Source organism: Xyrauchen texanus, chromosome 13, assembly GCF_025860055.1.
Source record: "Xyrauchen texanus isolate HMW12.3.18 chromosome 13, RBS_HiC_50CHRs, whole genome shotgun sequence".
In the NCBI taxonomy this organism is placed as follows: domain Eukaryota; kingdom Metazoa; phylum Chordata; class Actinopteri; order Cypriniformes; family Catostomidae; genus Xyrauchen; species Xyrauchen texanus.
Genome location: NC_068288.1, coordinates 15923085 through 15940663, shown reverse-complemented (window position 1 = coordinate 15940663; position 17579 = coordinate 15923085). Strand labels below are relative to the sequence as shown.

Genomic DNA, 17579 nt, shown 5'->3' with positions numbered 1-17579 from the left:
ATGGAGTGTAGATTTATGAAAAAAAAAAAACTATTTAAAGCATTTTAGCATAAGGCTACAACATAAATATGAGTAAAAAAAAAGATTAAGCGGTCTGAATACTTTCTGAATGCACTGTAAACAACAGTGTGGACAATCAGTCCTAAAGATTGGATTTTAAAAACATACCAGAATTATAGCAAAGTGAACAAAGCCTTAGTATTATGAAAACATTTAGACTGCAACAGGATCATAACCAGGTTATTGATCCTGTTTACAGTAGATGTAAAGTGTGTGAAAATGAACCACTTCTCAACTTTCATTCTTTTCCAGATCATTTAAACTGTACCATGAGATAATCTCTTCTCTAAACATTTACACAAGAGCTGAGCAACTGAAACAATGTGTGGTTTTTAAATGAAACATGCAAGCAAATGGCATCATTTGTGTACTGTTTATAGGCTCCTGTATAGTACATGATAGACAAGAATTATAACAGCCCCATTTAGGTCACTGGCTAACCTTGGAGGGAACTGAATGTGGTGATACCTCATGGCTGCTATGCTTTAACAATCCTACAAATAGAAAGTTCTGGAGATGCCTTGGGGGCCCTGACTCTGTTAACGCTCTAATCATTTACTTGAGTGTGATGCATGAGGCTGCTTTATTTTGGCACTGCAAAGGGTTACCAAAAGAATCCTTCTGAACTAAAAACATCCAGCCATGCTAGGACACAAATTGTATTAGACATCCAGCACCTCTTTCCAGAAAAAAGTAAAAGGAAGAGAGCCAAACCATGACTATGGTGATTCAGAATTCTGAGTTGGAAAATCAAAACTTGTTGCTACGCGGAACAGCCAAAATATTTTCATTATTTATAAGCGGCAGAGGGGAGTGATTTTCCCAAAGGACATGAGGTGTTAGGCTAAGGCTTCTCTGCAGTTTTACTTAAAAGTGTGCAAGTGTTTATGTTGGAGTGAGAAGAGTCTGTGACAGGGACTTAGGATTTATGGCTGAGCATGTGAGGGTCATTCTGGTGTGCCTGACAGAAAACGAACACAATGCTGTGTGTGCATGCAGAGCACAGAGCTCACGTTCTGCCTTTTACTGAAAACTTCACTGGGAGAACTTCACTGGAAAAACTGCAAACTGTTCCTCACTAATATAAACATCCTGACCAGTGATGGTAAAAAAAAAATAAAAAAGTAATTTCTGTGCCACCAAATTAAATTGCTAAACTATTGCCTGTTTTTAAAAAGGTTTCCTGAACACTCTCCTCTTCTGTCATTTGTTGGAAAAACAGACAGTTCAACCCCAAACTCATGCCTTTGAGCCATATGTTGCGGTGTTGTGCTGATCGGGATGCAAAAATAAGGAAAGCAATGTTGTAATATCACCACAGTGTTAACAATTATTAGGGAAATCAACCAACAAATGGCTCACTTATAGCCGTCTCTGCATATTAAGCTGAGATAGGAAAAAGCATTTTTACTTAAAAAAATGACACTTGTCATTTACACATTTAAAGGAATAGTTCACTCAAAAAATGGAAATTCTCTCATCATTAGGGATGCCGTGATTATCCAGTTTCACTATTAACCGCGATTAAAAATATCACAAATTGGTTAAAACTGTGAAATTATTTATTTCGATGTGGCAAAAATAATATACATAATGTATAAATATACAATATAAGAGAGTTATAAGATTTTTAAGCCTAAATGTGAAAACTCTGTGTGGGTTCTGGAGCTGTTGTTATGGTTACGGTGGCCATTTGGTGCTTAGCCAGGTGTCGTGGACTGAACGTGAACTTTCAATTCACGTGAAACTGGGGCCAGTACACGCAAACTCCAAAATATGAAATTCGATCTACAGGACTCATATCCACCAAAAAAAAGCGACTTTAATCGTCTGTTAGGATTTAAATGACTGACTGAAGACGACGGATGTAAATTATGCCATAGAAAGAAACAACTGTTGGAAAAAACTGTTGGATGCTTTAAACTAGGCTACTTGCTGTGCACCCACAATAATCTTGCATTTATGCACTTTTGAAGCACCCTGGTTTCAATGAAGCACATAAGTGGTATAGTGCCCTAGATTAGAGCATCTCTTATTATATACCTCATTAAAATTGTGTATTTATCAGTTTTCATATTGTAGGGCTGCCCTTAACATCCACATATCCAACAATATGTCCACTAAGACATTCAGTTGTGATATGTTACACATTTTTTGCATCAGTACTATGCCCTTCGGCAAAAATGGCAAATAATCATAAAACCGGTTAACCGCAATTTTTTTTCCTGAGATGGTAATTTCACTATCGAAAGTCACGGCATTCCTACTCATCATTTCCTCACCATTATGGTGACTCAAATTACTTCCTTTCTTGTAAAGAATGTGTAATCGAGCTTCAAATCATGTCAACATTTAGAGTCAAAAGGAGTTACATTTTGGTCCGTTTTCCCCCCACAACCAATCATATCGCTTCAGAAAACATGGACTAAACCACTAGAGACATATGGATATGGACATTTAAGCTTCATTTAATTCCTTTTGGAGCTTGGAAGTTTTGGACTCCATGGACTTGCATTGTATAGATAAACACATAGGTTAACTCTATTAATTTTTATTTATTTCTTTGCATTTCAAAGAACAAAAGTCTTATGAGTATGAGGCGGCATAAGGGTGAGTAAATTATGAGAGCATTATAATTTTTGGGTGAACCATTCCTTTAATATATTATCATTTGTGAGTGATGTGGCTTTACTCTTTTCTCACCGAGTAACAACATAGTTCATGGATGATGACTCTGTTGGAGAAGGTTTCATTGTGGGACTCAATGTGAAGAGTTCTTTCTTTGCGGTTCAGAGAGTTCTTCTGAATGAAGTAGATGTAGTCCACACCAGCAATCTATACACAAACACAGGATTTACCAGTTTATTTCAGATCTGAGAAAAGTGAAGATTTAATCTTGTTTATTGACATCTTGCAATGTTCATCCTGATAACTCTACTGACAGCATTGTGAAGATGGTAATATTATAGAATAGTACCTAAAAAGCAAAGCAATTTTAGACAATCTAGGTTTACTTTCAGCATCACCTGATGGAATTTCAAGTAATCACAAAAAGAAATAATCAGAAATACATTAGGAGGAGAAATGAAAAAGAGAAGGGAGGTAGGGCCTATCACGGGATTTGACAAATTTGGGATAAAATAAATGACTAATTTGACAATTAATTGAATTCAAATCACTATATAATGAAGTGCAATTATATATATATACACACACTTTTGTGAGATACTGCACATGTATATGTGTGTGTGTGTGTGTATATATATATATATATATATATATATATATATATATATATATATATAAAAACACACACACACACACACAGTTGTGTTTCCATGCTTTATGGGGACTTTCCATAGACATAATGGTTTTTATACTGTACAAACTTTATATTACTATCCCCTAACCCCTAAACCTAACCCTCACAGAAAACATTCTGCATTTTTACATTTTCAAAAAACATAATTTAGTATGATTTATAAGCTGTTTTCCTCATGGGGACCGACAAAATGTCCCCACAAGGTCAAAAATTTCAGGTTTTACTATCCTTATGGGGATATTTGGTACCCACAAAGTGATAAATACACGCTCGCTCGCTCACACACACACACACACACACACACACACACACACACACACACACACACACACACACACACACACACACACACACACACACACACAGGATCTCACAAAAGTGAGTACACCCCTCACATTTTTGTAAATATTTGATTATATCTTTTCATGTGACAACACTGAAGAAATGACACTTTGCTACAATGTAAAGTAGGGAGTGTACAGCTTGTATAACAGTGTAAATTTGCTGTCCCCTCAAAATAACTCAACAAACAGCCATTAATGTCTAAACCGCAGGCAACAAAAGTGAGTACACCCCTAAGTGAAAATGTCCAAATTGGGACCATAGTGTCAATATTTTGTGTGGCCACCATTATTTTCCAGCACTGCTTTAACCCTCTTGGGCATGGAGTTCACCAGAGCTTCACAGGTTGCCACTGGAGGCGTGGTGGCGTAGTGGCTAAAGCACAGGGCTGTTAATCAGATGGTCACTGGTTCTAACCCCACAGCCACCACCATTGTGTCCTTGAGCAAGGCACTTAACTCCAGGTTTTACAGGGATTGTCCCTGTAATAATTGCACTAAGTCACTTTGGATAAAAAATGCATAAATGTATATGTAAAATGTAGAGACCTTGTGCTCCCTCACCTTCCGCATGTCTGGAGACATGCTTGGCCAGTCCATAACCTTCACCCGCAGCTTCTTTAGCAAGGCAGTGGTCGTCTTGGAGGTGTGTTTGGGGTCGTTATCATGCTGTAATACTTCAGAGACTGGGCCGCAGGGCAGTATTACAGCATGATAATACTGTAATAGGGGTGTACTCATGCTCTGCTTCAGTATGTCACAGTACATGTTGGCATTCATGGTTCCCTCAATGAACTGTAGCTCCAGGGCATGGAGTTCATGCAGCCCCAGACCATGACACTCCCACCACCATGCTTGACTGTAGGCAAGACACACCTGTCTTTGTATTCCTCACCTGGTTTCTGCCACACATGCTTGACACCATCTGAACCAAATAAGTTTATCTAGGTCTCACTCCATGTCCTTAGTCTGCTTGTCTTCAGCAAACTGTTTGCGGGCTTTCTTGTGCATCATCTTTAGAAGAGGCTTCCTTCTGGGACGACAGCCATGCAGACCAGTTTGATGCAGTGTGCGGCATATGGTCTGAGCACTGACAGGCTGACCCCCCTTCAACAATGCTGGCAGCACTCATATGTCTATTTCCCAAAGACAACCTCTGGATATGACGCTGAGCACGTGCACTCAACTTCTTTGGTCGACCATGGCGAGGCCTGTTCTGAGTGGAACCTGTCTTGTTAAACCGCTGTATGGTCTTGGCCACCGTGCTGCAGCTCAGTGTCAGGGTCTTGGCAATCTTCTTATAGCCTAGGCCATCTTTATGTAGAGCAAGAATTCTTTTTTTCAGATCAACAGAGAGTTCTTTGCCATGAGGTGCCATGTTGAACTTCCAGTGACAAATATGAGGGAGTGTGAGAGCGATGACACCAAATTTAACACACCTGCTCCCCATTCACACCTGAGACCTTGTAACACTAATAATTCACATGACACCGGGCAGGGAAAATGGCTAATTGGGCCCAATTTGGACATTTTCACTTAGGGGTGTACTCACTTTTGTTGCCAGCTGTTTAGATATTATTGGCTGTGTGTTGAGTTATTTTGAGGGGACAGCAAATTTACACTGTTATACAAGCTGTACACTCACTATTTTACATTGTAGCAAAGTGTAATTTCTTCAGTGTTGTCACATGAAAAGATATAATCAAATATTTACAAAAATGTGAGGGGTGTACTCACTTTTGTGAGATACTGTATATATATATAAATATATATACATATAAATATATATACACACACACACATATATATTAAATATATATATATATAAAAAGAAATTCAGGACAGTATGAAAAATGCAAATAAAAACAAAAAGGAGTGATTTGTAAATGTGCTTTAACTTGTATTCAAATAAAAACAGTATAAAAGACACGGTACGTCATGTTTTACCTAATCAGCTGCATTGTTCTATTTTTATTTAGAGTTTGTTTTTTTGAAAGTGATGCATGCAACTAATCCAAAAAAGTTGAAACAGGGGCAATTTAAAACTAATAATACTCTGATGAGTTGTAATTGTGTTGTAGTATTGAAGGAGCCTCCAAAAGGCTTTAGGGGCAAGGATGGGTTGAGGACTGCCAATTTACAGATGTGTCTGCAAATAATCCAGCACTTCAAAAACAATGTTCCCCGAAGACAAACTGGAAATATTCGGGGCATTTAACCCTTTTACAGTTCACAATTTAGTTAAACGATTCGAGGAATCCTGACAAATCTCTGCGTGTAAAGGGCAAGGCAAAAAAACACTTCTGAATGTGCTTGCGCTTCGATCCCTCAGACTTCCCTGTCTTAAAAACCCACTATGCATCTGTAATGGATACTTTGTTAACCTTTTTCAGTCAACCCTATTCGCTGCATTTACAGATACACGTTAAGGCTTTTCTATGCAAAGAAGCCATGTATCAACACTGACTAGAAGCGCCACACATCTGATATGGAAAGTAGATCAGAAGAATTGTGTTTTTTTGTCAAACGAGTCCACATTTCAAATAGTTTTTGGAAAAATAATCTGTCGTGTTCTCCGGGCCAAAGAAGTAAAGAACATTCCAAGCAGATATCAGTGACAGGTCCAAAAGCCGGTGTTCATCATGGTGAGGGCATCATTAATGCAGAAAAATGTTAAAAATTTGGAGAGAAAAAAATCTGCCATCCAGATACTGTCTTTTCCAGAGATATCCCTGCATTTTCCAGCAGCACAACACCAAACCACATACTGCCAAGATTATAAGTGCATGGCTGCGTAAGCAGAGTGTGCCAGTAACTAGACTGGCCAGCAGTCCTGACCTGTCTCTAATTGAGAATACGTGGCACATTATGAAGCGCACAATACAGCAACATAAGCCCAGTACAAAAGCACAGCTGAATTGTTTACTGATTGGCAATTTATTTCAAGTTAATTGATTGCTTGTCAATTGGGCCTATTTGGGTTTGGGGAGTCCTGCATGGATTTGTTGATTGGGGAAAAAACATATATTTTGTTAACTTTTTAAATATTTGTCCTTTTGTTGGTTATTTTTCCCCAGGTGCTGGAGACAGGAACGCCAATATCGTGCTGTGGTCAAAGTTTTGGTACTTGATGGATTTGCTGCACATGATCAATTAAAATAAGTGAGAGATTGTGCTGCGTTTGCTGGAGAAAAGGTTAAGTGCGGTTTAGCCCACCAGAGCTACGCAAAACCCTGTGCTAGGCAGTAGAGCGGTTAACGCTGTTTGTTATTTTAGTTTATTGTTTTAGGTGCGTCGGAGTGGGTAGAAGGATTAGCAGTTGAGCTGTATTAAAGGTTAAGATTAGTTAATTGGTATATTAGTTTAGATACAGGGTAGCTCCTAAACTTATGTTTTCTTCTGCCATTGTGGCGCTGACTTCACTGCTCCATTGGTCGTGCACAGTCAAAGTGGGGATCAATCATTTGTTTGGTTAGCCTCTTTTTCAATTGATTCTAATTGGTAGGAAATTTGGTTAGCTCAGCAGAAATGTGGCATGGTGATTTTCAAAATTGCAAAAATTGATAGGCTGAAGGAGTTTTTTGTTGTTCCTATGGAGGAAAGACTTGATTGTCTTGCAAAGGATCAGCTGTAAAGTGTTTTTGAACGTTACAATTATGAGGTATCTTTAACAAAAAGTACTCAATTAATACAACTTAGGAATGTGGTTAAAGAAAAGCTGGTTGAAAGGCTAGAATATTCTCTAAATCTGCTGTATGATAAAGAAGGGCTGTCACCGAAGGGCACCTCAACTTCGCATACATTGCTGGCATTGAAACTGGTAGGTTAACTTTTGAACAGCAAAAGGAACTCATGAAGTCAGGAACATGAAATAGATCGCCAATTAGAATTAGAAAAGGTAAGAATTCGAGAATGAGAGCATGAGCTAGAGTTTGAAAAGTTTAAATCTCAGCAAAAAATTGAAGAAACGAAATTAGCACATGAAGCGGAACATTTGAGACTGATTGCTGGGGCGGGGGCCAAGCAGGGGTGCTGATTCCTCAGGTGACCAGTCAAGTGTTGGCCGATTATCGAATATTACGAGTATGATAATATTATTGCCCAAATCAAAAAAAAAAAAAAAATATCCAGACAGGTTTTGTTTTTTTTGAGAATGTGACTGATGATAGATCATGGGATGATGTCGAGCACACTCTTTTATGCCAAGTGTTTTTTTGAGGGTCAAGCACAAGAGGCTTTTATTGCACTGTCAGTAGCAAATAATAAGGTATAAAAGACTGTAAAAGATGTTGTTTTAAAAGCATATGAGCTCGTCCCTGAAGCTTTCCGACAGCATCTTAGGGGTTGGAAAAATAAACTCATGTCAAGGTGGCTAGAGAGCTTCCAGGTAATTTTTCCCGTTAGTGTACGCATTTAGCTGTACATTTGTAGAGGGGTCCGAATAGGAAGGACACAGGAGCCGGTTTCACAGTCCTTGTGACCAACTTTGAATGTAGTTGTCTTCAGCTTCACAACGAAGTATTGGCTTTTCAGCTTCACAACAAAGTATTTATAGAACACACAAAGAGTCTCTGGTCTCTCTCTCTCTCTCTGTCTGTATGTCGCTCCAGTGGCCTTTTAAAGCCTGTCTCCATCGTCACTAAAACGACACTCAGTGGTTTAGTGTTAACAATCACTAGGTGATAGCCCTTACAACTTCCTCTCTCCCCAGTGACAGACACACGACCACATCCCACTCCACATACCTCCAACTGCCCGACACAGGCCCGGCCCATCCGGTCTGCTAACCCCTCCATTCCTGGAGAGGAAATCAACCACAACCATCTGTGGCCCGGCCTGTGGACCACCTTAAATTTGAAGGGCTGAAGTGCCAGGTACCAACAAGTGATCCACGTACCCTTCATGTGGTGGAGCCACTGAAGCGGGGCATGATCAGAGCAGAGGATGAAGGCCCAACCAAGCAGGTACTAGCAGAGGGTTAGGACTGACCACATGATTGCAAGGCACTCTATCTCGATCATGCTGTACTTAGTCTCCCTCAAAGAGAGCTTGCGACTAATGTACAGCATTAATGTAATGCTCCTCCACCTCCTGCGAGAACATGGTCCCCAACCCCCTCTCTGATGCATCCTTCTGCAAAATGAAGGGGAGAGAGAAGGTAGAAGCATGTACAAGCGGTCCACCACAGAGTGCAGATTTAACTCTCATGAAAACCTGTTGGCTCACCTCCATCCACTGAATCGGATCTGGCACCCCCTTTTTAGTGAGATCAGTCAAGGGGCTGGCGATATCAGAAAAACTAGGCACAAACCTTTGGTAGTAGCCAGCCAGCCCCATAAACTGTCTCACCTCCTTTTTGGTCTAGAGTCGTGGGCAGGCCACTATCACCTCCGTCTTATCTATTTAAGGCTGTACCAGCCCATGACCCAAGTGGAAGCCCAGATACTGTACTTCCACTCATCCATTGCGCAGTTTTTCGGGTTTGCTGTGAGCCCTGCCTGCCTCCGTGACCTCAGGAAGGCTCTCAAATGCTGCATATGCCTCTGCCGGTCGTTACTGTATATGATGTCATCTAAATAGGCAGGGGCGTATGCAGCGTGTGGTCGGAGAATCTTATCCATGGAACGTGGCAGGAGCCCCAAACAAACCGAATGGAAGAATGACGAATTGGTGTAATCCGAACGGACGTTGGCCAGTGAAAAACTGCTTTGATCGCAGGGCTGAGCATAGAGAACTAAGCCCTGGTGATCAAGTGCTTGTGGTGCTCCTCATTACAGGTTCACCCCTTTTAGCAAATTTTGTGGACCCTTACACAGTTGTTCATCAGGTGTCCGAACAAAATGATGTACCGTCTACCCCTGACCGTAAAAGTTTGACACAGCCTTGTCATATAAATCTATTGAAACTTTATTACACTTGTGTGTCCATGGCGGAAGCCGCTGTCCAAGGTACTGAAGTGAAGTCTGTTACAGGAAATGTGCCCACCTCTTCCTCGCAAATGGTTGCTGCTTGCACTCAGGAGGGGAATGTTCCTGATGACCATGTTGTTCAGCCTCAGCTTCGTAATTCAGAAAAATTGGCAGAGTTGGACATAAAATTTAAAACATACCAACAGAATGATCCAATAACTGAAAGAGAAGCTTTGGCGTTTTAACATTTGCAAGTGTATGTGAGTGGAGGTTCGGTACTTGTGGTGGTGTTTTCTGACCACAATCCACTCACATTCTTTGCGTAACCCAAATCAGCATCTTATTGTTTGGGCTTTGTTCTTACAGCTGTACAGTCTGGAGATCCATTATATTCAGGGGGTGGATAATGCTATGGCCAATACCTTGTCCCATTCCTGACTGATTATGCCAGTTTCTCTCTCTCTCTCACAGAAGATTGCTGGAGGATGTGGCTGTGGACTGGTGGTTAGAGCAGACTGTGTTGACATCAGCTGGTTGAGTGTGTTCTGGAGACTGTACAGTGCTGTCAAAAATTATTTGCCCCACCTTGATTATGTTGTGTATATCTCATTCAAAAAATAAAAAAAAATCTAACAAAGCCAATCTGAGTAAAAAAAATACAGTTTTTAAATAATAATGTTATTTGTTGAAGCAAAAAAGTTATCTGTTGTGGCAAAAAAGTATCAACCAACCATTATCACTGCGTAAGAGACACTCTGACTCAAACAGTCTTTTAAAATTACTTATTCTTGCAAGAAGGACCCGGTCATTACACAGGAGTTAATCTGTGCCGTGAGTGGGACCTAGAATGGGAGGGCTGACTTGTAATTTATACTCTTTTATCCCAAGGTTTTCCGACAGAAGCAGATCCTCCCTTTCTGCATCCCTCAGACACAGAGGCATTCCCTTGCAATGACTATTACTGATCAATGAGTATCAAAATTTCTACAACATTATCCAATACAAACTGGGCCTATGTGAAAAAGCAGAGGTTACATGACTTGACACGAGTCGCAAATTTAAGGATTGTGACTTTGCTTGACTAAATAAAGAAAATAACTTGCCTTGACTGACTTGAGCGACTCAACTTGACCAGCATGACTTGGCAATGACTTGAATGTTTTTTATTATTATTATTTTCAATAACTTATTATAAACAGTAATGAAATGTGTTTTAAAAACATTGCAACATCAATTAATTAATATGCAAAATTATAAGCCTGCCGGCACCACTGATCTGCATCTGCGCAGTTAATGCTGCGCTCACAACTAGCCAAAATGATAGATGATTTAAGTTCCCAAAATAATCTCCTTTAGATATAACGATTTCGAATTGGACCGTGTGAATTTAAAAAAAGTATGAAAATATGCAATGCAAAAATATCTGATACAAACACCACAATCTTGAATTTAATCAGACAATTCAAAAACCACAAGGAAAGGTAAGTAAATCATTTAGTTATCATTAACCAGAAAGATTATTATGTAAAATGACTGTTAAAATGATTGAGGGTTGTCAGTAAATTAAAATGATTCACGATTAATCTCATGTTTTGTAGCACGACAAGTTTGAAATTACCCGACATTGCCTCTAAATGTGTGCCTTTTCAAAACATTCTCAACAGTCAACAATATATCATATCCATTTGTTGGCAGTATAAATGCATAACAGGCAGATTTGCAGTCACAACACTTAATTTAAAAAGTGACTAGTAGAAAATATACAGAATGTGATGAAATCCAAGTGCTCTCATAGTGATTATGACTTCTGAAGACTTTAACTAAAGCCCTTGAATGCAATAACTTTTTTATAAAATAAATTTTATATACATGCATCTCTGAAGGGGACTGTCTTCAGAAAAGTTTCAAATGGCATTTTCTTTTCATCTTACCTGCATATAATGCAGAGGTCTGGAACCTTTTTTTCACTCAGGAGCCAATTAAAAAATGTTTGGTTTATGCATTTTTTCGAAAGAGCCATACCACAAACAAATAATTTACTATTTTCAAAAACAAAGTTTTTCAATAAAATAAAATGTTTATATTGCCCATGGCCTACTCAAAAACAAACAAATATGCAAATATTAATAAGTTACATGTTGCAATACAGAATTGAGTACATGTGTTTGTGCGGGTCTCCATAAATTAGGGGTTCAAGCGCTTAGCGCTGAAACCCTATTGTAATTGTTAAGATTTGTATTAATAATAATAATAATAATAATAATAATAATAATAATAATATTATTAGGGGTTCAAGCCCGAACACTAGAAACCTATATGCTTTGGATAAAAGTGTCTGCCAAATGAATAAATGTAAATGTATTGTTTTTGCTAGGATTTTTAGGGGTTCAAGCCTGAAGGACCTATTGTAATTGTAAGGATTTTTATTATTAGAGGCCAAGTCCCGAAGGGGTGAAAGACCCCTATTGTTTTTGTTAGTTTTCCTATTCTTCTTCTTCTTCTTCTTCTGCTCTTGAATCTATGGAAGCACATAGAACCGCTTACGGGAAAGTTATGAAATTGAAAATGGCACACAGATAGAGGACAGTCTGATGTGTTATCAATGGGGGTTTGATCACCTCCCCTTTTTATTCCTCGAGAGAAAGTGCACTTTTATCTGGGGTACTTATATATATTCCTGTTTGCGCACAGCTTCCTTGTCAAACAAATATATTTATTGAATAAAAAAATCTAGATGAGAAGATGAGACTGGGAGATGAGTCTTTACTAGTTCCGATGCCCACTCGCCCTCCCTCTCTTTCTCCCTACGCGTCTCCGTGCAGCAGTGCTGCACACATCAGACAGCAAATCCCCCCAGCTCCTATCCCAGTTGTGTTTTTCTTATATACAAATATAGTTACTTGCTAACATGCATGACTCATGAGCTACTCGCTAATGTAATAAGTTATCTTAAGTTTAGCTAAGGCAATATATCATGGCCATACAGGCTAATGTACTGTACTTAATGGAGAGACTACAGGTGAATACAGTAAAATGTGTCTAATAACATCATCACAATCGCCACATTGATATGCAAATTAGGCATTAACTAATTGAAATGCGCTAATATGCATACATTTGATAAAAAAAGTTTTTTAAATAAATAATTATTTTATTATTATATTATTTCCCACTTGAGCCCCTGCCCCACAAAATGTCTTTGCACATCCCTGCATTTCATCCACTTGTTGCGGGATAGATGAGCAAAATTACTAGAGCATGAAATACATTTGGACGAGGAGCTCGCAAACTGGATTGAGCCTCATCGCACTTTGCGGGTGGCGGGTGCTATTTCACACTGGGTGCACATAAAAAATAATGATCATTCATAAAATTGCTCGTAGAAAATGCTCATAACAGCTAAAAGATCAATAGTTATTGGAAAACCAGGCCCAGAACTCTGAAAGTGCATGTCTTGGAGAAGCGCTTATATTGCACTCGTGAACAGCGGAGCTCATTGCGTACACCTCAAATTAGACGTGCATTGGCGGCTTTTCTTTCATCTGTTCTACAAAATATAATCACTTTTCATCAAACACATATCTTTGTGTCTAATTTCTTGTAATATATCAGCCCGAGAATTCTTACTGGTCGCCTTCCACAGTGGCTGGTACATCAGCAAAATACTATTCATGAAAAATCTGTATTTGGCGGGTGTTCATTTCAAACCTTGTTCACTACGAGTATGGTGTACGACAAATTCGGGAGAAAGGAAATCAAAACTGTCATTGACTTCAAGCTTTGCAATCGCACCCACACTTTCTGTTGGAAAATTATCTCTAAAAAAGTTTTAAACAATGTGTTGGTGAATGGCGAGACACCCGACGAGCCACTTGATTTTAACAAAGAGCCACTTGTAGCCCCTGGTATAATGCCTAAAAGTATTGTTTATAAGCGCAGGAATGTTTTGTGTACAGGCGTTACCAGGGTAACAATTATATTTTTGCTGAATAAGCACCACCTACTGTCAGAGCGAATTTGCATTTTCATTCAACCCGTCTGCCGTTTTTGTTAGATCAATGTGAAAATCTGACCGCATTTTTACACAGCATACGCAGTGTTATATATTTTAACATTTAATTCTAAAAATCAAAACAATTTGATAATAAGGTATCTAGAAGTATTCACAAAATTTTTAAGTGCCTTCGATAAAAATTCTGTGCATGTTCATTAGCGCAATTTACTAATATATACAGATCCGCTTCCCGCACCACCAATTAAGTGATTTCATAGCTAATTTGCTTGTCTTGCTAGAGGACATTTTATCAAGCCAGAATGATCTCAAAGAAATTATTTCAGAAATTCACAGCACAGTTCACATTCACAAAATCTGATTCATTAATCCAAAATACTATTCAGAAATACACAAGTGAGAGCAAATATTTCCCCAATTGCCCACATAAATACTTTTCACATAAATTCAAAATGTTTATACAAATACATATCGATCAAGTTTTTGAATTAATTTGCAAACAAAACATTTGTGAATGTTTACATTAACAAAAAACAAACTGATTTTGCATTGCCTTTCAAACGACAAATATAGAAGACAACTGTGGCTGCAGTCAACCATATGATGGATACGTACGTGGTTTAGTGTGTTTGAGAAACATCCGAGAAGATTCAAGACTAAATTGATCATCACAACAGCAGTTCCAGCAGAAACATTATGATGAGTTAACACCTTAGAACAAGACAAGATACCAGAAAAGGGGGGAGTTGGCTGGACACGCAACGGAGTAGACGCACTACGAGATAACTCCGCAATTGTAGAACTAAATCACAGCTTTTCCTCACTTTCCAACCTCCCTTTTTGTCAACATGCCTCCAAAACTTGCAAATAAGAAAGTGGAGAAAACTTTGATGAAAGGACTAACATCAAACCCAAGTTTTAATGAAAGAAAAGATCGGCGAGCTGGGGTCGGCTAAAACACATGAGGCCAACATGAGCCATGCTGAGGCAGAGATGGATACTGCAGCACTAGCTATGCCTGAACCCTCGCCGTCAGATCTGCTTCTCGCGATCACTAATTTGAATAAAAATCTCAACGATAAATTTGTTAATCTGTCAACTCAAATCCAAAAGCTGCAATCCAACGTCACGGAAACAAGAACACACCTCCAGACACTTGAAACCGGCGTCAACGTCCAAGATAGCTGAGGTAATATTCCAGTTCACTGCTATTCTGGTAAGGTACTACGTTTGGGGTAGTTACCTAGCTATGGGGGGGTTGTTGGTTCGTGTTCCTTTTTTTTGTTGTTTTCTTTCGAAGTTTTCACGGCAACATATATTTTCTACATAACATGTTAGGTGATGCACTGTAAGATCTCAGCTAGTCAGGCACACTGGGAGGGATATAAACTGGTGAGCTGGAATGTGAGAGGTTTGAGCAGTATGATAAAACGATCCAAAGTTTTTTCACACTTAAAATCCCTGTCAGCGGACATACTGTTCTTACAAGAAACACACGTGAAACCAAAATTTAGGGATAATCAAAAGGTCAACTGTGTAGATCAGATATATCAGGCTAATTATTATGCCAAAGCAAGGGGAGTAGCAATATTGTTCAGGAAAAATATTCCTTTTATCCACTCATCCACACTTTCCGAACCTGAAGGAAGGTTTCTGATAGTAACTGGCTCTTTAAACTCCGTACCAATTGCATTTGTTAATATTTACGGCCCGAATTTTGATAGCCCAAGCTTTTTTCCAAAGAGTCTTCAACAACATACCAAATATTTCTGACAACATATTAATCGGTGGAGACTTTAACTGTATATTGGACCCTCTTTTAGATAAACAATTTCCAAGAAAATGCCTGCAATCAAACTCAAGCATTCGTCTGAAAACACTGACGAAAAGCTCAAATCTATTGGACATATGGAGGCTTGCACATCCAACCGACAGGGATTACTAATTTTTCTCTCCAGTTCACATAGCATATTCTCGTATAGACTATTTCCTGCTAGATTCCAAATTGAGATCACTCGCTGATAAAATATTCTACCACCCCACTGTAATATCAGACCATGCTCTCCACTTTCCATGATGCTAAAAGTTGCTGAACAGGCACTTAAAACAAGATAATGGCAGTTTGATGCAATGCTGTTAAAGGATATAGAATTCAGACAGTATTTGGATAAGAACATCTCCCACTTTAATTCCGAAAATGATACTGCGACGTCAACGACTCCGTTCTCTGGGAAGCATTTAAGGCAGTTATTAGGGGCCATATGATATCAAATGTTGCCAATAAAAAGAAAAAAGACAATTTCCGTCTTGAGGAAATCAACCAAAACTTAATTAACCTCGAACACACATACAAAACGAACCCATCTGATGCAACTCTGGAGGAGATTACCAAACTGAAATTTGAGTATAACACCATTTTAACAAAGCGTGTTGGTTCCCTGCTCCACAAGGCGCAACAAAAATATTTTGAGCTTGGCGACAAACCGAACAGTCTGCTAGCGAGACAACTTAGACATGCTCAAGCCTCCCAGGCCATTCACAGCATCAAGGACAAAACCGGCAAATTAATTACATCCCTGGAAGAGATTAATAAATGTTTTTCTAAATTTTTTCAAGAACTATATCAAAGTGCACCGCTAACCAAGAAACTATCAATGAATTCCTTACAATCTGCAGGCTCTCTACACTGGAAGCGGAGGCTGTACAGGCTCTAGATGCTGAGATTACTTTGGAAGAAATCAAGACTGCAGTAATGCAATTCCCGAACAACAAAGTTTCTGGCCCAGATGGGTTTAAAATTGAATTTTATAAATCATATCTACCTAGTATTGCCCCCCCCTACTCTTGCGGATGCTAAAACACTCCAAAGAAAATTCTATCCTGCCTAAATCGCTTTACCAGGCCAATATAGCTGTATTACTTAAAAAAGATAGAGACCCTTTAAATATGTCTTCCTACCGCCCTATATCCTTGCTCCAAATGGAAATGAAAATTCTTAGCAAAGTGATGTCCAACAGACTGTGCAATCACATGCACAAATTAATACACCCGGACCAATCAGGATTTGTACCCGGTCGGCATATCTACGCAAACTTACGCCGTCTCTTCAATATTATGTATAACAAGCACAAGGAAGATTGTGTCGTTATTGCCTTACACGCAGAGAAGGCATTTGAACATATAGAATGGCAGTTTATGTTATCTACCCTAAACCACTTCGGCTTTGGAAGCTCTTTCATAAACTGGATTACCATCATCTACTGTCAACCCCAAGCCTCCATTGTCACCAATGGGGAAATATCGCAGCAGTTTAATTTGCAAAGGGGTGTCAGGCAAGGCTGTTCTTGCTCTCCACACCTGTTCAATCTGTGCATTGAAGTGCTTGCCTGTCTAATTAGGGCAAACCCGAATTATAAGCCTATCCAACTCTATGGCAAAGACCTTGTGGAGCGGAGGGGGGCAGGGCCTGTCTAGAATGTCTCACGCCCGGTCCACAATCGGCCTGATGGGGCGCGCGAGGGATAAAGGCAGACCGCTGACGACGGTTCGAGACAGAGAGAGAATTACAGGCATGTCCGTCATGTGTGTGTTTATGTTTGTGTGTTTTGGTTTTGAGTTTAATTAAATATTATTTATATTGACTATTATTTATATTGACAAGCCGGTTCTCGCCTCCTCCTTGCCCATCTTAACCAAAATAAAGAAAGCTTGGGAAGAAGAATTGGGAGCTGAAATCACGGATGATACTTTGAGTGCAATTCTTGCAATGATATCCAAAAGTTCTATAAATGCCAGACATCGGCTTATACAATTCAAGATTGTGCACAGGCTCCACTTTACAAAATCAAGACTCCATACCATATACCCTAACGTCTCCCACCTGTGCGATAAGTGTAAACAAGACACAGGTACGCTACTCCACCAGCTGTGGCTTT

The 17579-nt window shown here is 39.2% G+C and overlaps 1 protein-coding gene across 2 annotated transcripts in view; it reads right to left on the bottom strand.

The window, feature by feature from the left end:
• Window positions 1-17579, bottom strand: part of si:dkey-237i9.1 (SEC14-like protein 1) — a 116497-nt gene that overhangs the window by 33153 nt on the left and 65765 nt on the right. For both annotated transcript variants that reach the window (XM_052140752.1, XM_052140753.1), the window contains exon 4: window positions 2764-2895. In XM_052140752.1, the coding sequence (XP_051996712.1) occupies window positions 2764-2895 (132 nt within the window). The remainder of the gene's footprint in view (window positions 1-2763; window positions 2896-17579) is intronic.